General features: G+C 31.9%; 1 protein-coding gene and 1 long non-coding RNA gene across 3 annotated transcripts; both read left to right on the top strand.

The window, feature by feature from the left end:
* The first annotated feature begins 16,200 nt into the window (after nucleotides 1-16,200).
* LOC128033737 (uncharacterized) lies at nucleotides 16,201-17,062 on the top strand. The gene is made up of 2 exons (XR_008189765.1): nucleotides 16,201-16,410; nucleotides 16,764-17,062. It is a non-coding gene; the product is annotated as an uncharacterized LOC128033737 (long non-coding RNA).
* Nucleotides 17,063-18,697: 1,635 nt separating this feature from the next.
* LOC105777699 (GLABRA2 expression modulator) lies at nucleotides 18,698-23,647 on the top strand. 2 transcript variants are annotated; one of them, XR_001128380.2, is made up of 5 exons: nucleotides 18,698-19,280; nucleotides 19,369-19,470; nucleotides 22,153-22,424; nucleotides 22,916-23,222; nucleotides 23,369-23,647. XR_001128380.2 is itself a non-coding variant. In XM_012601077.2 (4 exons), exons 1-4 carry the CDS (start codon nucleotides 18,941-18,943, stop codon nucleotides 23,102-23,104), a joined length of 903 nt encoding a protein of 300 aa, XP_012456531.1. In that variant the 5' UTR covers nucleotides 18,698-18,940; the 3' UTR covers nucleotides 23,105-23,647. The 2 variants fall into 2 exon arrangements, 1 of the variants encoding a protein (XP_012456531.1); XM_012601077.2 differs by having other exon boundaries at nucleotides 22,916-23,647.
* Nucleotides 23,648-24,687: the final 1,040 nt, after the last annotated feature.

Raw genomic sequence — 24,687 nt, 5'->3', positions numbered from 1 at the left:
AGTTGAGCAAATTACTCAACTTAAAGCAGATGCAGCATCGAGAGAAGCTGAGATCCAAAGAAAATATGAAAAACTCTAACTACAACTTAAAGCAGAGGCAACAGCGAGGGAAGCAGAGGCAGCAGTGAGGGAAGCAGAGGCAGCATCGAGAGAAGCAGAGGCAACAACGAGAGAAGCTGAGGTTCAAAGAAAATATGAAGAACTCCAGCTACAACTTAAATCTGATGCAGCAGCGAGAGAAGCAGAGGCTGAGCGAGGGAAGCAGAGCAGAGGAGAAAGTACGACGAACTCCAACAGCAGCTTCAGAATATGATGAAGATGTTTCAGCAGTTGCAACATCCGCCATCGTAGACTATCGTATAAATATTGTTACCATTTTAACTTTTAACATTATTGTAAGAATAATATGAATTATATATCATTTATTGATATTTATATTATTTATCATTTGTTTAATTTGAAAACGGGTTCGGAAGTCGGTTACATGCGAGGAATGATTGGCACCCTCGTCATGCCCAAAATTGGTACCTAGTCAATTAATTAATGTCTTAATGTCGAAAAATTAAAAATTCGAAAAGAAATTTTAAAAATATGATCCTTTTAAAATCACCCAAAAATTTAAGGAATGGTGTATTTCACATTAATCGAGAAAAAGAGTTAGGACACAATACCTCTAATCCTGACATGAGAATAAACACCAAAAATTTATTTATTTTTAGAAATTTTGATTATCTAGGTTTTAGAAAAGAAATCATATCTCGTAAGTTGGAACACAGTCCTTTTCTGATTCCAAAGACAATTTTTTAAAAAAACATGTTTTTTCAAAAAAAAGGGTCGTATATTTGGAATTATCAAAAAAAAATCGAGACCCCGTAAGTTAGGATACGATCTTTCTGAATTTTAAAATACGATGTATTTTTTTAAAAAAATATGCATTTGGGTCGAAATTGATGCGATACTTGAAATGTTACACGAATAAAACATTAAGCTAACAAACAACCACAATGCGAGTGTACTAATAAACAAATCGTTACAAATACAACAACAATGATACATCATTTTAACGCAAATATTAACAATAAATAAATAAATAAATAACATCAATGAATAACAAAAATAAAACAATAAAAGAAATAATAAAGCCATACTAAATTTAAAAGGGCAAAAGGAATTAATAAATAAATATACAAATAAATATTTAAAAGAAAAATAATTTATGAAATATTCAAAGGACAAATAAAAAGGATGAAATTAAGATTGTAATAAAAATAATAATAATAAAATGAGAGTAATAACAATGGTAGTAACAATAAAAATACACTAAGAAATAAAAAACTATTATAAAATGGGTGAAATTAGAGTTATAAAATAAAAATAATAATAATAAATAAATAAACAGTCTAAAGTTTTGAAATATAAAAAAATAGGATATAAAATAAAATAAATGTATTTAAAGTATTTTGGTAAGTAAATAAAAAGATATAATGGAAATAATAATGTACAAATTGATTGATTTAACAATATAGTAATAATAATAAGTATATAAATAATAAGGGTAAAATAATAACGGTAATAATAATATTAAATTAATTAATTTAATAATAAAACAGTCAAAATAATAACAAGGACTAAATTTAGCTTTAAAACAAGAATTTGGGGCAAATCAAAAATAAATAAAATGAATAAGGACCCAATAGAACGCGCGGATGACAAGGAGGGGCCAAATGGGTAATAATTCCCTCCCTCCAAAATGCGCAGCTTCAATAGACCAAATTATAAATTGAAATAAATTACAGGGCGAAATTTAAAGAATAAATGGAACCTAATTGCAAAGTAATTTAAAAGCGAAAGGGCTAAAGGTGCAAATTGCCCATTAATCAAAAACACGCGGATCCTCCCCTCGGGTCGGGTCACTGCGCGGGTCATGGCCAAAACGACGCCATTTTGGCACCTGAAACCTCTCTTGCAAAATGGCGCCGTTTTATTATTCTTTTTAAACCAAAAATTAAAAAAAAAAACATTTTAGCATCACACTCAAAAAAAAAAAAACCAAAAAACTCTTCTCTTCTTTCTCTGCAACAGCCCCAAGCCAGGCCAATCTCCGGTGCCGGACCACTGCGTCGGCCGAAAAATAAAAAACTTATTTTTGGGGGTTTTTTCGACTCCCCGACTCAAAAACACCGATTTTCATCGGAATCGGCACCTCCTCCTCAAAAAAGGTACGATTTTTATCACTTTATTTTTTATTTTTTTAAAAGGGAAAAAATAAATAAATAAGAAATCAGATACCTTCGAAAATGGCTTGTATTTGAACTGATTTTTTTTCCTTTTTCTTTTGATTCATTCGTAAATAAAAAAAATGCAAACTCGGGACTCTTTTTATAGCCCAAAAATACTAATTATCTTCCTTTTTTTTTCTATTTTTTACATTTTTTTTTTGCTTTTGGCTCTCCTAGTTTGTTTTGCAGGTACAAGGACGTGGCAGCTCATACGGAGAAAGCGGCGCGCACGGGGGCTGTCGTTGGGGCGTGCGCGGCTGAGGCTTGGTTGTTGCCTATGGTTTTCTTTGCTGTTGAAATATTGGGTTTAGGCTTACTGGTAATTTGGGCTAGGGTTTTGGGCTTGCTGAAATTTGTAAATGGACATTTGTTGGACTGATTTTTTGGTTATTGGTTTTATTATTTTGTATGCGGACCCGAGCTAATTGGGCCTGTAACAATTATAATTTACTTTTTTTTATTAATGATATGCAATCTAAACCTTAAACTTGTAATTAATTTTATAGTAAATTATAATACATACAATTAACATTATATAATTAATTATATGTATCCCTATATACAACTAATTTATTATAATTTAAAACTTTATATTAATGATATGTAAGCATAAACCCTAAATGTGTAACTAACTTTATAGTAGATTATAATGTATATATATACACACAACTATCATTATCTATATTATTGTTTAAGCTCTTGACTGAGTTGGTGTCACGAGTCAATCGGGCACCAACTCTATTAGAAAAATAATGGAAATATTTTTTCATAATTAAAATAAGTTATATTATTTGAGGGTACTTATTTTTTATTTTAACAAAAGCCAATAAAAATAAAAATATATGGAATATAGTGGGGTTTGAACTCACACCAATTAAATTGATAAAATCTTAAATTTATCACTCAACTAAAACCTCATTTTAATTTATTTTATGCATTTTATTTTTAATATGCATAATTTATTATTTCCATTAGTTATATATCTATCTATACTATTATTTAAGTCCATGATTGAGTTGATGTCACAAGTCAATAGGACATTGACTCGATCGGAGGAATTACAAAATATCCTTTTGTAATTAAATTAAAATTCTACTATTTGAGGGTGCTTTTAATTTTTTACTTTAACAAAAATAAAAATAAAAAATTCATTGGCGGTTTCCACACGTATACGTGTGTAATAGGATTTCTAATATGATTAAGGTAGATTATTAATGATTTGTAACCCTATATACAATTATACTATTATAATGTACATTTTTTTATATTAATGATGTCGAAACCATTTTTTTGAAAACAAAAATAAAAGTTATCGACTTTAAAAACAAAAAATTGGAGTCGCCACCGATCCTTTATTAAGGTGTGATCGGCTCACCAAAAAAAAAAATTCTGGTCTGCAAAATTTGAGAAAACAGGTTCGGGAGTCAGTTACGCACAAGGAAGGGTTAGCACCCTCGTGACGCCCAAAAATCGGTACCAAATTTGATTATTTTATGTCTTGATGTCGAAAAATTGAAAAGATTTTAAATAGAAATTTTTAACCCGTGAATGAATCTAAAATGATAAAACATTCTCATTTCAAAGAAATAAAACACCACACCCAGTAAGTTAGGGCACAATATTTTATATCTTCAAAATACCGAATATTGCTTTTTGTTTTAGAAATTCTTATTTCGAGATAACGAAATGTCACGACCAGTAAGTTAGGACCTGACATTTTGAATTCCCGAGAATAAGCTTTTATTTGAAAATTGCAAATTTATTGTGAAATGAATACTTAGCATGTTAAATTCATCGAAAAAAATGATCACGATCCAGTAAGTTAGGACACGATCTTTCTCGAGAATCATAATTGCCAAATATTAAAATGTTTTTTAAAAAAAGAAAAAAAAATTAATATTAACTGAAACCAAAATATATATATTTTAAAAGTATGATAAAATGTTGATGCATTACATGAAATCATTACTTTAATTTAAATTATATATGTACAAAAATTATAAGAAGAACATAATTATAAAATATAATGAGTTGACATAAAAATAAAAACGTAAGCATAATGTATTAATAATTATGAAAATATGGGCATATATGTATATATAAAAATATATGGAAAATATATTTATAAAAGTTTTGAATAATATATGAATATATATACATATATAAAAGCATGTATAAACATCTATAGATTATAAAATATGGAAAGCATATAAATATTATAAAGTAAAATGTATATACGCATATATAATAAATAAAAATAATAAAGTATATAAAAATGTTTAAAGTGTATACATATAAATATTATCACATAATGCGCATATAATATATGTATAATAATAATAATAATAATATAATATAATAATAGTAATAATAAATGCTAATAATAATATAGTAATAAACAATTTAACAGTATTTAAAAATAATAACAAATTAAGGATTAATATTGAAAATAAATAGAAGTTAAAGGCTAAATTCAAAAATTGAAAATGAGAAAAGGGCAAATTAAATCACGCAGTAATGTAAGGAGGATCAAAAGAGCAAATTATCCAAACCGGTCAAGCATTTGCAGACAACATGGATTGAACTAAAACAACATTAAAATATATTGCCTAATTTAAAAAAAACTGATATAATCACCCAAAAAAACAAAGGACTAATAATGCAAATGGCCCATTTTGAACCCATTTTAAAACCCAAAACTCATTCCCTTTGTCATCATTTTTTGAGTTTGCCGCACCCCTTTCCACCATTTCGGACCCATCTCCGATCAACTACAACGACCATGACGGCACCACGACGAGGCGCTACCGCTAGTAAGAACCCTCTCCTCTTCTTTGCTTCGCTTTCTTTTAAAAACAAGGAAAGAAAGCGAAGAAAAAAGAACAAAAAGGAACAAAACAGTCAAAGAAAAGAAAAATAGAGTTGACTAATTACCTTCAAGAAATTGTTTTGATTCTCTTTCAATTTTCTTTACAAAATTTCTCCCTTCCCGATCTCTTTTTTTCTTTAATTTTCCCCTTTCAATCTGAAAAACTCCTTCTAAAAATAGTTTTCACTTCCCCTTTTTACAATCAGTTGTTTTCTTTTAATATATTTGTTATCCTTCATTCCTTGTGCTATTCGTGGTTCGTGGCTTATTTGCGGGATGAACGTGCACGGCGCTAGGGAAACAGCGATTATTGCGACGTGGGAGTGTGTCTGTCATGGTCTCCGCTTCTTCTTTGTTGAGTTTTTGTTTTTTTTGGGCTGTACAATGTTATTAGTTTGGGCCTTATTGGGCCTCGTTTTTAATTGGGTTAGGTTGTAATTTGGGTTTTGGGTCAGTTTTAGTGAGTATAGTTGGGCCCGGGCAATAATTGGGTATTACAGCTGCCCCTCTTTGCTCGTTGTCGTGTAAGGGGAACAGAGCAAAGACTAAAATACCCAATTATGCCCGGTTTTACTAAGCCTCGACTTCTTCAGTGCTTCTTTTCTTCAGGTAGCATCATTCCTTCCTACTGCATCTTCAGAGGTTATAGGAAACAGTACTTTGATCTACTCCACTGCAACGTCAGGGAGATAGGATTCGTACCTTGTGGGTTCTCAAAAGAACAAAATTTACTATCTGTAGTCTGCTCCACTACAACTTCAGGGAGATAAGATTTATAGCTTCAACTTGTTCTGCTACAACTAAAAAATAAATCTTGACGTGACCTGCTCTACTGCAATTTCAGATAGATGAGATCTGTGGTTTTAATCCATTCCATTACAACTTCAAGGAGATAGGATTAGTTACTTCTGTCTGCTCCACTGCAACTTCAGGGAGGTAAAATCTGCTATCTTTGACCTGCTCCACTACTGCTTGGGGAGACAAGATCTGAAATCTTAAATATATTCCACTGCTGTCCAGGGAGATAGAATTACTGGCTTCAATGTACTCCACTGTAACCTCAGGGAGGTAAAATCCGCCATCTTTAATCTGCTCCACTACTGCTTAGGGAGATAAGATCTGTAATCGTCAATCTATTCCACTGCTGCCCAGGGAGATAGAATTACTAGCTTCAATGTACTCCACTGTAACCATAGGGAGGTAAAATCTGCCATCTTCGATCTACTCCACTACTGCCTAGGGAGATAAGATCTGAAATCTTCAATATATTCCACTGCCAACCAGGGAGATAGAATTACGACTTTAATGTACTCCACTGTAACCACAGGGAGGTAAAATCTGTCATCTTCGATCTGCTCCACTACCGCTTAGGGAGATAAGATCTGAAATCTTCAATCTATTCTACTGCCAACCAGGGAGATAGAATTACTGGCTTCAATGTACTCCACTGTAACCTTAGGGAGGTAAAATCTGCCATCTTTGATCTACTCTACTAATGCCTACAGAGATAAGATCTGAAATCTTCAATCTATTCCACTGCCAACCAGGGAGATAGAATTGCTGGCTTCAACGTACTCCACTGTAACCACAGGGAGGTAAAATCTGCCATCTTCGATCTGCTCCACAATGCCTAGGGAGATAAGATCTGAAATCTTCAATCTATTCCACTGCCAACCAGGGAGATAGAATTACTGGCTTCAATGTACTCCACTGTAACCACAGGGAGATAAAATCTGCCATCTTCGATCTGCTCCACTAATGCCTAGGGAGATAAGATCTGAAATCTTCAATCTATTCCACTGCCAACCAGGGAGATAGAATTACTGGCTTCAATGTACTCCACTGTAACCTCAGGGAGGTAAAATCTGTCATATTTGATCTACTCCACTAATGCCTAGGGAGATAAGATCTGTAATCTTCAATCTATTCCACTGCCAACCAGGGAGATAGAATTAGTATCTTCGATCTCCTTCGCTGTCGATGCAGGAATGCAAGATCTGCTACTTTCACTGATCTGTTCTCTGGAGAACATGACCTGTATAATGAACCTAATTATGCCTAATGATTAGGATGGCATGATCAAAATGAATCAAATGCTCCGAACTAGACATGTGTGAATGGTGTTTGCATGAATGCAAAATTTTACTCTCCGAGAATGATCCCGCTTAGGTTGTCATTACTCGAAGTTTATTAAAGTCGTATCACTGACTTGCTACAACGTCTTTTATTCGGATCACATCTCCAAATAAACGCTTGATCAAATTGCCCCTCACTGTAAACCTCAAAGTTTCATCCATTGGGACGCAAAATTTGTACCATCTTTCTCCCGCCGTAACCCAAAGGTAGAAAAATCTGGTCTTTTCTCAATCCTCATCTATCGCAATTCAAGGATGCAGAATGTGAAGCTCTTTGGTCTTTTATACCAATCTCAAGGTATCATACCAAATGCCTATGCATGATAAAGGATTCTCTTCTCCTAAGAAACCCCTTTTTATTACTTGGTGATTATTGCTTGCTTGTTCATCTAAGCCTTGCCACCAACCTATCATCCTGTCATTTTGTTCAATGTTTTTGACAACAAAATCAAAAATAAAGTCCTAATTTAGACTTTTCCTTCTCAGATTTCCAACCTTTAAACCTGGTGCGTTCAAAACAACAGTCCTGTTTCAGGCTCCTATATTGTTTAGAAACTTCTAGAGTAATATGCAAAACTTCCCTTGTGAAAGTTTTATTAGTCCATTAATCATTATTCCAATGCAACATGCTTGCAAAAAGCTCATAACAATGGATAAGAATAAAGTTAGTTTTGAGCATAGCTCGAAATGAATAAATTATCAAAAATAGTAAAGAAAGATAACAAAGAAATTGATTGGGAATGCGTATCTTGGAAAAGAATGAAGTATTCCAAGAATAACAAATTCAAAATAAATAGTATGGAGACGAGGTGCCCCAGATGTCGCAGCTTGAACTTCTCTGTACAAACTTCTTGAAGACCATTTTGAGTTTGACATGTGTTTAGGAGATCTACATTACTCTATCGATGCCCCAAGATGTCGCGTACCCTTTCCTGCTGACTAAGGCATATCAAGATCACAGCATGTCCCATTCTAATCAACATTTGAGCTGCTCTGATTACCTCATGCCCATTTTGACCAATATTTGAGCCGCTCTTTTCGGGTTTTCAACTCAAATCCCCTTTGGTCTAAGGCGCCCTTTGCGGGTTTTCACCTTAGCCTCTTCACTTCTACTTTTTCCATTTTTCATTTTTTATTTTTCACATCTTTTTTTTTCTTTTTTTTGTGACTCAAAGTGCCCTTTGCAGGTTTTTACCTTGGTCCTCCCCTTCTTTAAGCGAAGTATTTCTTGACTGATTCTGAGTTTACAGGATTAGACAAGTTTTTACTATCCATCTCACTCAAAATCGGTGCTCCTCCAGAAAAGGTATTCTTTCCAACATAAGGACATTCCCAATTTGGCACTCATTTCTCTAAAAAAAATCCTTTTGTAGAGGAATGATCTTTTCAATACCAAATCTCTGTCGTGGAATTCTCTGGGACGAACCTTTTTCTTGTAAGCTCGTATCATCCGTTTTTAGTACATCTGACCGTGACGAATAGCCTTTTTCCTTCAATTAAGTTCAACTGATCTTATCGAGATTGGATCTTCATCCTACTTCAGCTCAGCCAATACCCGGAGAAAAAGAATTTCAACTTCAATGGAAAACTGTGATAAGCTAAAGAGAAAGGCATTGCCCCAGCGGGGTTCTTTTTCTTTTCTTTTTTTTGTTTTTTTTGTTTTCTCTCTTTTTTTTTTGGATTGAATCTGCACTTATAGGATTAGGCAAGTCCTGGTCATCTCTTTCGATCAGAATCAATATTATTCCAGATAAGGTCTTCCCCATAACTTCCATTTTCATTTTGTATGCGAAAGATCTTCTTTGGCATCATGTTTCTCTCATAGAGCCTTTTGGGGCGAAATTTAACTATGACGAGAAAATTTTAGATCTTCCTCTTCAATTAGGATCAAATCTAACAAAAATACGGAAAAAATTACAACTTGACTTCAACGGAATAAGCTAGAGAAGAAGGTATTGCCCCGGTAAAGAATTCTAACTACATCGTTCATGATGTGAATCTTGAACATACTGTAGATTTTTGACGTTGTGCTGTTGCTCAAATTACAATATCAGTACTTAACTTGGGCACGTTCTGGTATGACCATGCGATAACATCTTTGAACTCTCGAAGTAACTTAACAAGGTCTTGCTTCATTTCTCCGGTTATGCATGTTCTCTTAAAGTCACAATCTCCATTGTCTCTTCAGGAGGTAAAATTTGCTCTCTTTTTGCTCTACCATCCTCAACAAGTCTGGAGATAGGCTACGATCTATGTCATCTTCAAAGTCAGGAGATCCCTCTAAACACATGTCTTGCTCAAAAAGAGATTCTAAATCTGTAGCAGTGCCATTCATGTCATTGATATCTGGGGGCCCATAATAAATATCAAAGAATATACAAAAGAATGTATAAATTTATGAATAGCGATCTGTACAGTATGATTATGAATTAAATGAATGAATGATTTGGAAGAAAATCCAAAAGAATGAAAGAATCTAGAATTATTCGAAAAGAATGAAAGAATATTGGCTCAAAAATGAATGCAAAGATGTATTCATAGAATAATGACGTTCAAACATGAGCCTATTTCACAATGGGATTCTTATTGCCTCTAGGCTAAAAGCATTAAGTGTGTTTTGATTTTTAGAACACTCCCAAATTTAAAAGAGTGGATATCTAACAAGGTCCCTTTTCAAGTGTCTCTTCATATATGACATTGATGTGAACACTTCCCAACATCTCTCATACATCACATTCACCCCATTATCAGTCATGATTGGGTAGCGAATTTTCTGCACTGGATGAATCAACAAATTTGACAACGCCTATGTTGATGAGCCTTTCAACCAATTTCTTGAAAGCGGTGCAATTTTCTATCGAATGCCCCGTAATTCCTGCATGGTATTCACACTGAGCATTTGCATTATACCATTTAGGAAATGGGGGCAACATTGGTTTCAAATAGAAGGGGGACACCACATGTGCATTAAATAGGCTTTGATATAGCTCGCTATATGACATCGGTATAGGCGTAAACTGAGGCCCTTCTGTATTTGACTTCATGTAAGATTCTTGCTTTAAAGGGCTCTGACGACTGGTGATTTCTGTCTTTGGCCAGCCCACAGTGACTGGTTTTGAGTGACCCTTGTTATATCTGCCTACATTATCCCCTTTATTCCCCTTCTTCCTTGGGGCCTCTAAAGTATTGATTTGAGAGTTCCACTCTCGCCCCTTCCGTTTGCAACGATCTTCAAACTACTTTAGGAACTCCACCCTCGTCTGTTCTGTTTCTGCTTGATCATCAATGACAATAGGATTAGTTGAATCGCCTATCGAGTTGGAACCTGAGCCAATCTGGAAATTCACCGGTGTCGAGGTGCTGGTCTGATATTGGGGTCGGATGTTAACAATTACCCTTTGTGGATATGCATTTGGTTGTGCTTGGGTATTTGTTGGGGTAAAGCCTGAAGGATATGTAGAGTCCTCATTATTATCCCCAAAGTAGGCCACTGGGTCTTTCCTCTTTCTAACCCTTTAGCCAATAACTGGGTTAACTGGCACATTATATTTCTTTGGAATTCTAACAACTGATCTCTCATATCTTGCTGAAATTTGGTCAATTGCTCCTGTATCTGCACTTGCGTTTGCTCTAATTTCTCCAAACTTTGGTCCATTTCTCTAGTCTTTGCTTGGATGCTGTGAGGATGTTGGTTTTCCAAATTAACTGAAATAATTTTACTCAATTAGGCTTTTTTGGTGGATTTTAGTGCATATGATGCAATGTAATGCAAATGCATGAGATGAATGCAAAAAGAGACATTGATTCTAATTCAATTCTATTTAGAAAACTTTACTAGAAGACAAACTTCTTTACATAAAACGGATGCATGTACGGCCTCGCCCTCATACTCCAAGAAACATTGACCTCTTACTTCATCTGGATGTTTAAGATAAATCTCACAAATTTCCAATGAACAGCACTACTAGCTCCTTTTTGCTTGATATTGGTTGCAATCCATCGTCTGCCCATCCTCGTAAGGCTTATCAGCTTCTTTAAGGAATTTGGAATGTTGACAGCTATCGAATAATCAGATTGAATCCTCGGGCCACGAAGTAAAGTCATGAACTCCTCCATCACCCTTCTCGTGTTTCTCGGGATATACTCGGGCAACTGTATTATCTTCCATTTTATCAAGAAATCTATTTTCTTATGACAAGCTCTCTATTTAGTAACTGAACGTGAATCAACATCTCTTTTCTAAGATGCAAATGGAATGCAATCATAATAAAAACAACATAAAAAACCAAGTCAGTACAAAGTAAAAGAAAACAAGAAAATAAATAAAGTACCTACTCGGTGACCTCTAGGGGTTTGGCATAGTTCTACCTAGGGCAAATTCCTAAGGTTTACAATATGTGGTTTGGTTTCTAAGGAAAGGGTACCCGAACCAGCAGATTCCTCGATCCTCACCCATTATAGGCTCATATGGACCGAGTTCGGTTCAGGGGAATACATTTCCCTATGGCTACACGGAGATGAAAATCTCACGAAGACATAAGTACAGATGTATCCCGAAAGTGATCCACTATCCTGCACGGAGGTGAAAACCTCACGAAGGAGTAGCCTCTCACTCCCACCTAAAAGGGTGAAATCGTCCATGCAATGCAAAATGCAAATAAACTAATAGCCTTAAGCTAATCAAGTAAATATATAACAATGAAAAACCAATGAATGCAAAAGGGAAATCATGGTTTAAAAAATCTTTAATTTTCAACACAAAGATACCAAATAATCAATTTATGGCTCGACTCTCGAATGTCCCCAGCGGAGTCGCCAAGCTGTCGAAACCATTTTTTTGAAAACAAAAATAAAAGTTATCGACTTTAAAAACAAAAAATTGGAGTCGCCACCGATCCTTTATTAAGGTGTGATCGGCTCACCAAAAAAAAAATTATGGTCTGCAAAATTTGAGAAAACAGGTTCGGGAGTCAGTTACGCACAAGGAAAGGTTAGCACCCTTGTGACGCCCAAAAATCGGTACCAAATTTGATTATTTTATGTCTTGATGACGAAAAATTGAAAAGATTTTAAATAGAAAATTTTAACCCGTGAATGAATCTAAAATGATAAAACATTCTCATTTCAAAGAAATAAAACACCACACCCAGTAAGTTAGGGCACAATATTTTATATCTTCAAAATACCGAATATTGCTTTTTGTTTTAGAAATTCTTATTTCGAGATAACGAAATGTCACGACCAGTAAGTTAGGACCCGACATTTTGAATTCCCGAGAATAAGCTTTTATTTGAAAATTGCAAATTGATTGTGAAATGAATACTTAGCATGTTAAATTCATCGAAAAAAATGATCACGATCCAGTAAGTTAGGACACGATCTTTCTCGAGAATCATAATTGCCAAATATTAAAATGTTTTTTAAAAAAAGAAAAAAAAAATTTTGTAACGACCCAAAATCCGTGGGCACCGGAAAAGTATATTATCGGGCTTCCGTCTTAGTAAACTGAGTCATAAATAATTATTAGAAGTAATTATGAGTTTAGTTGAGTGCTTAATTAGGTGAATTTAGTCTAATTAAGAATAATTAGGAGAAAAGAATCAAATCGAATAAAGAGTGAAAGTCTAATTATAAATTAAAAGAAAGTAAAAAGGGCTAAAGTGGCAATTAAGCCACTTACATGGAAAGAGGCGGCATATATGCGTTAAATTCAAGACTTATTTAAGTTATATATAAATATTATATGTATATAATAATAATTATTATTATTATTTATTTAAATTGCAATTTATATTAATTGTATTATTTTATTATGGAATAAATTAAAATTAAGACAAATGTGTGGTGATAAGATGGTACAAGTGTAATAATGTATAAATATACACTTGTATTATAATTATTAATTACTTAAAATTTAAGTAAAAGATATTAATTAATTAATTAATTATATTATGAGATTTTTATTTGGTAAACAAATTAAATAGTGACAATTGTATGGTGTTGATGGTGTACAAATGTGAATATATGATTGAATATTTAATAGATATTTAGAATAAATATATTATTATAGTATAAAGTAAATAAAATAAAAGGAAATAAAAACAAAGCAAAAGAAAAGAAACAGAATAGAAAGAACAAAGAAACAGAGAAAGAGACGAAACAGAGGAGAAACAGGGGAGAAAGAAGAAAAAGAAAGAAAAAGGGAAAATAGGGTTTTTAAAGCTTGGAATTTAACTTGGTAAGTCAATCAAGTCCTTTTCTTTTAATTTAGATGTTTTAGAAGTTAGTTTTGTTGAAAATAAGTTGAGGTTTTGGAAGTTAATAGATTTTTTTTAGTAGGGTTTATGTTGAATAATGATGGAATTGAGGGTTTATTTGATAAAAATTTTGATTGGAATTGAATAAAGGATTGAATTGTAAACTAAACTATAAGTTTTAAGTTTTAGGGATTAAATTGAAATAAATTCGAAATTATGAAAATATGATAAAAATTAGATAGTTACATATAAGTTTGGCAAGAAATTGAGTAGCAAGAAGGTATGAATTGAGAAAGAAAAATATATAGATTTAGTTAGGATTAAATTGAAATTAAAGTAAAAGTTAGATAAAAATTTCAGCAAGTAAATTGTATTGTGCTAATGATTATGAAAATTATCTTAATTTCTTTTCGTAGCTAATATCGCACCCGAGGCATCCACGAGGAAAGGAAAAGAAAAAGTGGACGAGGAATAGACACGGGAATTACGGTTTGTATCATTATAATTCAAATTTTATTATTATTAAGTGTTTAATTTGCTAATGATGTGTGGTAAGTATTTTAAGGTAAGTGTTTAATAAATCATAATTTATAATGTGGTATTGAAATTGAAACTAATACTGAACTGAGTTATGGAATATTGGATATTGTTTTGAGTACTGAGTGAATTGTGAAAATACTGAATATTGTTATGTATATTGCATTGAATTGTGAAATTACTGGAATAATAAATTACTGTAATACTGTGAAACTGATTGAAATAAGGAATTTATAATTGATATTGAACTAAAATGGAAATTGTACTGGAGAGTGAATTAAATATCCTATTAACTAGTCGGGCTAGTCGGATATAGTTGGCATGCCATAGGATATGGAAGAGTACGGGGTATTTGCCGGCTTACTGATTAGGCACTTATGTGCGAATCTCTTATCTTATTCGTTATCGGTTCGCACTTCGTGTGTCGAATATTGTTATCATTATCACATTACGATTCGGCACTTTGTGTGTCGAATACGATTCTCGTTATCAATTCTGAATTCATTTTTCTTGGTGTGTTTGGTTGGAATCCGTGTATCCATGAGTCCGAGTCAAGTTAATAGGATAAATGAAATAAATTTCTTGATAAAACTAATCTCGAATGATATATTATATGTGAAGAGTGAAATTTTAAATAAAGAAATAAGAATGATATTTATATATAATTAATTGCTAATATTAAAAGATTGAATTGTTTCTTAGTAGTGATAATTGTAATGAAAAGTATGTGTGTGATTTAATGTATTTAATTATAAATTAAATTATTGTGATACCACCGAGTATATGCATACTCGATGACAGTTGTTTCCGTCATGCAGTTGTAGAGGTCAAATCGATCCAACATCCAAAACCGGACTTGACTTCAAAGAAACTTTTGGTGATGTATAATTTTCCTTGGTAATGTGGCATGTACATAGGATGTGTATAAAGGTTATTATGTTTTAGTATGAATGATTAAAATGTTAGTAGTATAAGTTTATGAATTATAATGAAAGAAGTTTATCGATCTTTATTTAATTTATTACATTGTTAAATTTAAATTGACATTATGTTGATTAAGTTGATTAGAAGGTATTTAGAATAGGAATTGAGAATGTGAAATGAATCGGTTGAATTGGTTGAGATTGGAAATACTATGGTTTTAATTGCAGGAGGTATTATGCAAAAATAAGCGAAATCTTTTAAATTTTGTAAAAAACAAAAAAAAAAACCTCGGAGTATTTGAACGAGTTTCATTTCACTTTTTCATTCATGTGTTGAACTTCAAAAGTTTATTATATGGATTTAGTTATACAATTATATTACAATTGTTATTTTATTATGAATTATTCGTAAACTGTTTGATATGTCTGATAATGCCTCGTAACCCCGTTCCGGCAACGGTTTGGGGTTAGGGGGTGTTACAAATTTAATATTAACGAAACCAAAATATATATATTTTTAAAAGTATGATAAAATGTTGATGCATTACATGAAATCATTACTTTAATTTAAATTATATATGTACAAAAATTATAAGAAGAACATAATTATAAAATATAATGAGTTGACATAAAAATAAAAACGTAAGCATAATGTATTAATAATTATGAAAATATGGGCATATATGTATATATAAAATATATGGAAAATATATTTATAAAAGTTTTGAATAATATATGAATATATATACATATATAAAAGCATGTATAAACATCTATAGATTATAAAATATGGAAAGCATATAAATATTATAAAGTAAAAATGTATATACGCATATATAATAAATAAAAATAATAAAGTATATAAAATGTTTAAAGTGTATACATATAAATATTATCACATAATGCGCATATAATATATGTATAATAATAATAATAATAATATAATATAATATAATAATAATAAATGCTAATAATAATATAGTAATAAACAATTTAACAGTATTTAAAAAATAATAACAAATTAAGGATTAATATTGAAAATAAATAGAAGTTAAAGGCTAAATTCGAAAATTGAAAATGAGAAAAGGGGCAAATTAAATCACGCGTAACAGAAGGAGGATCAAAAGAGCAAATTATCCAAACCGGTCAAGCACTGCGCAGCAACATGGATTGAACTAAAAACAACATTAAAATATATTGCCTAATTTAAAAAAAAAACTGATATAATCACCCAAAAAAAACAAAGGACTAATAATGCAAATGGCCCATTTTGAACCCATTTTAAAACCCAAAACTCATTCCCTTTGTCTGTCATTTTTGAGTTTGCCGCAGCCCCCTTTCCACCATTTCAGACCCATCTCCGATCAACTACAACGACCATGACGGCACCACGACGGAGCGCTACCGCTAGTAAGAACCCCTCTCCCTCTTCTTTGCTTCGCTTTCGTTTTAAAAACAAGGAAAGAAAGCAGAAGAAAAAAAAGAACAAAAAAGGAACAAAACAGTCAAAAGAAAAGAAAAATAGAGTTGACTAATTACCTTCAAGAAATTGTTTTTGATTCTCTTTCAATTTTTCTTTACAAAATTTCTCCCCTTCCCCGATCTCTTTTTTTTTCTTTAATTTTCCCCCTTTCAATCCTGAAAAACTCCCTTCTAAAAACAGTTTTCACTTCCCCCCTTTTTACAATCAGTTGTTTTCTTTTTGAATATATTTGTTATCCTTCTGTTCCTTGTGCTATTCGTGGTTCGTGGCTTATTTGCAGGATGAACGTGCACGGCGCTAGGGGAAACGGCAGTTATTGCGACGTGGGAGTGTGTACAGTGCTGGTCTGCTGCTTGCTGTTGGAGTTTGCTGTTTTTTTTGGGCTGTACAGTGTTATTAGTTTGGGCCTTATTGGGCCTCGTTTTTAATTGGGTTAGGTTGTAATTTTGGCTTTGGGTCAGTTTTAGTGAGTATAGTTGGGCTCGGGCAATAATTGGGTATTACAAATGATGTATAACCTTAAACCTTAAACATGTAACTAACTCTATGGTAGATTATAATATATATACATACATATAATTAGCATGAGTTAAGTAATTAAGTTATTTCAAATTGATATGGAACTTTAAATTTATTTGGATTTATGTTTAATTTGTTTGAATTGTCATTTAACTACTTTTGTTAATTTACATTTATTTGTTGCTGATTATGAATAAATTTTATCTAAAATTAAATTTTGGTTTGATTATATATTATTTTGCGGATTTAGATTTGAATTTTTACGGATTCAATTATTCAACATATGATTGAAAATGTTACATTTAGAGTTTTTTTTTTTTTTGTAAATTGTTATGAAACCTTTAATTTGTTCAGAAAGATTATGTTTAAGTTATTAGGTATATTTAAATTGTTATATGTAGTTTGTTTGGATTGTTATTCAACTACTTTTTTAATTGTAAATAAATTTTATTTAAAATTATTATTTTTTGTTTTAGATATTGAAAATGTTAAATTTGAATCTTTTACGGATTACGGATAATGATACTGAATTCAGACTCGGATAATTTAGGGATTTGGATAAATTTATATCTTCAATAAATTGGATTCGTCTTAAAACTCTATTTTGCAGTGAGAATTTACTTTTTTCACGAGATGCTATAGTCTCACTTTATGTGGTTTTCGTTTTATCGTTTATCTTTAATATATTTTAATGATCAACTTTTTAATTCTTTAAAAATACATACAATGAAAGAATTAATCACTAATAGAAGAAAAGTTGATGTCTACCCTTCTATTTAGTTTCTACTCATGTATTCTTCCTAGTGGAGCATCAGTTTGAATCATGTTGAGGAAATTCATGCATTAAGCGCACAGTTGGAAGGTGCGAAATATGATGTGATCTAATCGTATCTCTTATTTTATCTATTTGGATAAAAATTTGCCTTATGCCCCTGTATTATTTATAAATTTAAATTTTAGTTTCTCTATTTTTAGATTTTAAAATTTTAGTTCAATTGTTAGCACTATTAAATTTGTTAGTGTGACATTTTAAAATTAAAAGCAAATCACTTATATAACAATGTAACTAAAGAATGACGTTGTTATGTACTGAATTTAACAAAATAATTTTAACAGTGTTAACAATTAAACTTTAATTTTGAAATTTGAAAAGTAAAGGAGCTAAATTTCTAAAAATAAAAGTACAGAGATTAAATTTCAATTTGTGAATAACATAGGGACCTATGACATATTTTAACCTATTTACTTTTATATATTTGTGTAATATGTACATATATTAAATTTTTTTTATGTTTTTATATATTTAAAATTTATATTTTTTATAATTTTCAATTTATTCTTTTAGAATTTTCAATTTCATTTAAAAGATTTTAAATTTTTAAATAATTTTATATAGAATTAAGGTCAAATTAATAAAAATATATAAAATTAGGAGTGAATTAATTATTATACAAATCAAAAAAGTGTTACGTATAATCACGTTAGTCACTCGATCAGGTGATAAAAAAATAATTTTGAAAATATTTATGATCAAATTGTAACTTTTTTATTATTTAGGGACTAAAACAAAAGTTTACCTGACTATTGGTATGATTTATCCAAAACTTTAAAAATTCGACCAGACCAAATGCGCCTTCAAAATTGTGCATTCGAATCATATTGGGGCTAAAAAAGTCATCTTATCGGACGGTCATCGTCGTCCCCGTTCTGCCGGCCAGCACTTTTCCAAAATTCCCAAGAATTAAAGGTAAAAAAATAAATTTCTATAAAAAAACAATTATCTTTTTCTCAAATATGATTCATTCAAACAAATCAAAATAAAAAACAATTAAAAGAAAGAAAAAAAAGGGCCACAAAAATCAAATAACAGACTCCTTGCTACTTCGAACGGAAAGTTCCTCACGCGCGGCCTCTTTTTTCCTCCAACGTTCTAAAACAATGGAAAAATCCAAAACGGAAACAGAACGGAAGTCCAGTTCAATGCAATCTCTGAGCGGAGAAAAGAACATGAAAGATTCGGATCCTGTATTGGATGAGGACGACTTTGTTATTGTGCCAACATCGGAGCCAGAGACAAAGGAAATGCAGGAGACTCAGATTCCAAAACAGATTCAAACCGAGCAATCACCGAGCCGGAGGAAATCGGTTCATTGGAGCCCCGAATTGGTTAGCAATTCGCCTCCAGCCGATCACGGATCCCCCAAGCCCACTCCTAACCGATCCAATCCTTACATTACTCACACTCCTGCTGCCGAATCTTCTTCGAATTCCTTCAAAGGCAAGCCATCACACATTGGTTTCATTTTTATTTTATTTTTATTTGAAATTTTCTTCTTCTTATTATTACTTTTTGAAATTGAAAACAGAGAAAATGGATATAGTGAAGGATGTCTTAGGGAGATGGGGGAAGAAAGTGGAAGAAGCGACGAGGAAAGCCGAGGATCTGGCCGAGAACACGTGGCAGCACCGTATGTTTTATTTTCCCTTTTTTTTCCTTATAAAGTTTCAATTCTTTTTTTATATTATTAAATTTTAAATTTTTGGTACTTTTCCTATAGGCTAGATTTGTATTTAGATTGAATTCAAATCCAATTGAGAGTCTTCCTAGGGTTAGTGTTCGGTTATTTGATTTGCTTCAGTTTGTGATGAAATTAAATAAAACAATTGTTTTTTCTTTTCTTTTCTTGGAAGGTTGGGGATATTTAGTTGTTGAAAATTGAAATCTATGATATTGAGTTACGAGTTAAAAATTTTGAATCTGGTTATGTCTCGGACACACCATAGTTTTTGTTTGCAGAGATGATGTTTTCTGATGTTGCTCACACTTGTCTTTTTCCTACAAGAATTCCTGCATATCGGGACATAGGTATGTGGCCATAGGTACATTGGATATGACCTCTAAATACATGGAAAAAAAATAGAAAGAAATGGACATATATGCGTCAGTCACACAGATCGCTTTCCAACAATAGCACTCTAGTCCAAGTAAACATAAATGCTTTCTATTGCTTATGTGTTCTTAAAGTAATGTAGGATACATAGGAAGCAGTTTCTTTCATTTTGGAAATAGTTGGACAATTTTAGAGTTTCGAAAATTGTGATTTGTGATAAGGGAAAGGCAGAGGAGGTCATAAAACTTCATTCTTTACCTTCCTTCTCTCTGTGTAACATGTTTTTAGCATTTTTAGGAAATGCAGCATTAAATTTAGGGAAATATGATTTAACATTTGTGTTGTAGCCATGAACTTGGAACTGAATAGAGCAGAATTGATGATTGGGCTTATGTTATCCAAAATAAGATGTTATGATGCTGGGGTTCCTCAAATTCTATTTTTAGATCTTATGAACCGTGCTTGAAGGATGAGATATGTCCATGCATTTTATCAAACAAATGACTCAAGGTGGTAAAATGTTTACTAAACAATATGTGCCTTCGTTACAGTCTTTTAAGGAAGTCAAGTTAGGGGTGAGAAAACTGGTTAAGGTGCTTCCGCTGCTGCTAAACCTTAATGGTGCATTAGTCTTATAATTGGCTCCGTAAGAGTGGGGAATTTCAAAACTTTAGTTTTTGAGAGATTTTTATATGAGTGCTTCCATATGTCGCAAATTTCCAAGTAAGAGCTTTGTGGTCTCTTTTTCTCAAATTGTTAACATGGTTAAAGTATCCAGAGATTGCATAGTTAGATGGTTTCCCTATGTCACTTTTAGTACTTCCGATGTCCCAAATTCTCAATGCATAGTAAGAGCGTTCTAGACTCTTTGCTCAGATTGATAACATGGTTATAGTATCCAGAGATTGCATAGTCAGATGCCTTTCATAAGTCCCAATGTCTAGTAAGAGCCTTTATAGTATGTTTTGTCAGTTTAATACGATCTCCCTCCCATATTAGACCTTGAATTAGAAGTTAGATGTTCCTTTATTCTACATTTTGTTTGTAGCTCATTTTAGCTCATAGGAGTATAGGCCAGATTTTTACTACTATTACCAGTCATTTTAAGTTTAATATTTTAGTTTTCTTGAGCTTTGTTATGCTCAAAATTTACCCATATGAGATGTAAATAAGACGCATGATATCTTATTGTTTCTGTCTAACAAGTAGATTCTTATTATTGAAACCATATTTGCTATTTTGATCATTGAGATGTCTGATGTAGATTTTATGACAACTCTTGCACTACAGATGTAGCCCTGAATATCACTCTAGCCATCTGAGGACTTGTATCTATCTGTTTTCTTTAACATTGTTTCTTTGCTTCCTTTTCCCATTAAGTCTTTGCTTGGTAGAGTGGAAACAAAATTAGAAGAATGTAAAATTAAAGGGATAGAAAACTAGAAGGATGGAAAACATAATTTTTCTTTCCATAGGGGTGCTTGGTAGGAGAGATGGAAAAATGAAAAGAAAATTACTTTTCCTTTCCATCCGTTGCTTGGTAGAGGTGAAAAATGGAAGGAAAGAGAATAATACATTTAAAAATTGCATAATTTTGAACTAACATGCACATCTCTCTCATTTTCTCTCCTCTCATGTTCCGATTTGGAAGGATTAATTTTTTTGCATTAGGATGAAAATGATCATCTCTCCTATTTTCTTTCCTCTCACTTTTCTTTCCAACCAAGCACATTCAAATTTATTTTCTTTCCACTTTCCTTTTCTTTCCTCCCATCCCTCCACTTTTTCACCCAAACAAGCACACCTTAAATTCTTCCTCCTTCAATATACTTTGTTTGAGTACTGTAATGTATGTGTGCATCACCTCATTCATGCATTCTGCGGTACATTACCTTGCTTATTTTTTATTACATTACCTCAACATAGTAATACGTTAAATGACCATAAATGTAATGATCTTATGTATCGTTTGGTCATATTCTGGACCCTTTTTTTTTTTGTTGATCTTCTTGTATGGTGGCATTCTTTACAATCGAAAACATTGCATTTCTTAAGGATGCTTTTGTGCGTCAGCATTATAAAAGTAATAAATATGGAAAATATTATATTTTAATTAGAATAACATGTTTGTACCAAAAAAAAAAGAATAATATGATTCTTTTTTACATGAACCTGGCTCCTTCCTTGTGCTTCTCAGCAGTTTCAACCTTCGCATAAATAAAGTTACTGAAATGTTTTTTCTCTCTTTTCTTAAATCAGTGAAAACAAACTCAAGCTTTACTGATGCTGCCATGGGTAGAATTGCTCAGGGAACAAAGGTTTTAGCAGAAGGTGGTTATGAGAGGGTTTTTAGGCAAACATTTGAAACCGTTCCCAAAGAACAACTTCTAAATTCATTTGCTTGCTACTTGTCCACATCAGCTGGTCCTGTCATGGGAGTTTTATATGTTTCAACTGCAAAGCTGGCATATTGCAGTGATAATCCTCTTTCCTATAAAAATGGTAGCCAGACCGAATGGAACTTGTATAAGGTATATTTGCATTATCCTTGCACTATGTTACTCAAACTTGGATGTAAGAGTTAGGCACAAGTATGTGTCTGACATAGGTGTGGCCAGATTTTCTAAGTTTTTCTATGTATTTGGAGGGATTTTGGAAGTCATATCCCTATACCATGTATCAGACATAGATACTTAAAGAAATATGAAGAGATAGCAACTTAGGCCTTGCATGCTTGCAATAGAAAAGATTGATAGTAGTAGTGAGCTCCTAATTCTAATCTGTTCCATATATATAATGTGTTGCTCCAACTCATTATTTTTCTTAAATTATCTATGTCCGGTACCTGTGTTTTACACATATCTGAATATGAGTAACGGGGATTTGATTCTCCCAAGATCCTCTAATTACTTGGAAAAACCTCCATTTCAGAGACTTACTCGGGTCCAAGTTCGGTTGTGGTTTGTGGTATCAGGAACTTACTAAGTTATGATTCTTGACATTCTTCTGTCTGCTTAAACAGGTAGTTATCCCATTTCATCAACTTAGAGCAATTAACCCTTCTTCAAGCAAAATAAATCCTGCTGAAAAGTACATCCAGGTTATCTGTGTTGATAGTCATGAATTTTGGTTCATGGGCTTCTTAAACTACAATGGGGCCGTTACATGCCTACAGGAAGCATCACAACTCCATGGCGCCCTGTCTATGTGATACCATTCCTGATGGCATAAACTTCCATCAGTTTTATGATGTTTTATTCAACCATTCACTCCGTGCTACTTGGAGCATTTGATAATTGCATGATCCATAGGGAAGCTCTTCAATTCAGGTAACTATCAGACCGCATGTTTCCATGATACAAGTTATTGCTTATCTATTCATTCTCCTATCGATTTTCCGATTACTAGTCTGAGTTGTTTAGCCATTGTTTTTTGCTGCTTGCAACAACCTCATCAAATAGAATTTGATTAACAGGGTCAAGACCTAGACCTGATGTAATACCGATGAAAGGGTTAGTTTGCAATGTAGGTGAGTATGAGTAAGGTTGTAATTGAGCTGACTCCATACAGCTTGAGCAATATATTCTTTTTTTCTGTGACAGCTCATTTGAGTATCAGCGTATAAAATAAGGTAGTCAACAATATGAGGCGTTAATGTTTTTAATTGAATTGTTGGATTCAATTCGAATTTTTAGGTATTGCAATTGAATTTGAGAAATACGTTCAACAATACTAATCCAAGTTTTTTATGTTATATTTATTCTCTTAAACTCTGTGTTTTTCTAACAATCAGTCAATTAGTTTAAAATCGAAGAATTAACTCTTCAAAATTGTGTCTTAATGGTCTTAAAATAGATAACCATGATATTGGGCGGTTTTACTGTAAGCTCGAAAACATAAAATACTTATATCAATATCAAAATATATAACAAAAATATTAAAAATTTTGGAGGAGGTCTTGGATTCTTTAATACTAAGGGCACGTTTAGTTCGCTGTAATGGAATAGAGGTCTAATAGGTAATTCTTTTGTTTGGTTGAATGAAATGGAATAGAGGCGTGATGGTATTCTTGTGTTTGGTTGAATGGAATAGAGACGTAATAACATAAGGAAAAAAACTAAAATGACTAGAATACCCTTAGCATAATTTTTTTAGGTAGATGATTATTGTTATTTTATATGAATTTACTAAAATCATAATATATAATATTATAAAATATAATTTAAAATAATTATTATTAAATATAATTTAATAAAATATAGAATTTAATAAAATTCAATATAATTATTCTTATATGAATTTATTAAAATCATATTATATAATACTATAAAAATAATATATTATCTACTTTATTATTTTTAAACTACAATACATATTTAATGTGCTAAAATATCATTAGTGAAACAAATAATTTAATTATTCTACAATAAAAAATATTAGCCAAAACCTTATGTAGAAATAGAGTATCCTTGTGAGGTGAACAAATTTTGAAAGTAGTCTACAGCAAATTGCATAAATTCTTCGTCTTCAAAATCTTTGATCATGTTATTATGTTGATGCTTTGTAGGTATATGTATAATTGAGATAAAATTAAAATTTCATCTATATATTGAATTAAAATTAAAATTATATTTATATTTATATAATTGCACCAAAATAAAAATTTTAAATCACATTCCTCATCAAATTAAAATTTAAATGTAATTTTAAGATTTATTTGAAATTTTATTGTTTCCATATTTATTATTAATATTCATCACATTTAACCGACATGGATCATGTTCTAGCTTATAT

This window comes from Gossypium raimondii, chromosome 10 (assembly GCF_025698545.1).
Source record: "Gossypium raimondii isolate GPD5lz chromosome 10, ASM2569854v1, whole genome shotgun sequence".
Lineage (NCBI taxonomy): Eukaryota > Viridiplantae > Streptophyta > Magnoliopsida > Malvales > Malvaceae > Gossypium > Gossypium raimondii.
Note: the sequence above shows the minus strand (reverse complement) of the source record. Positions and strands in the feature narration are given on the sequence as shown.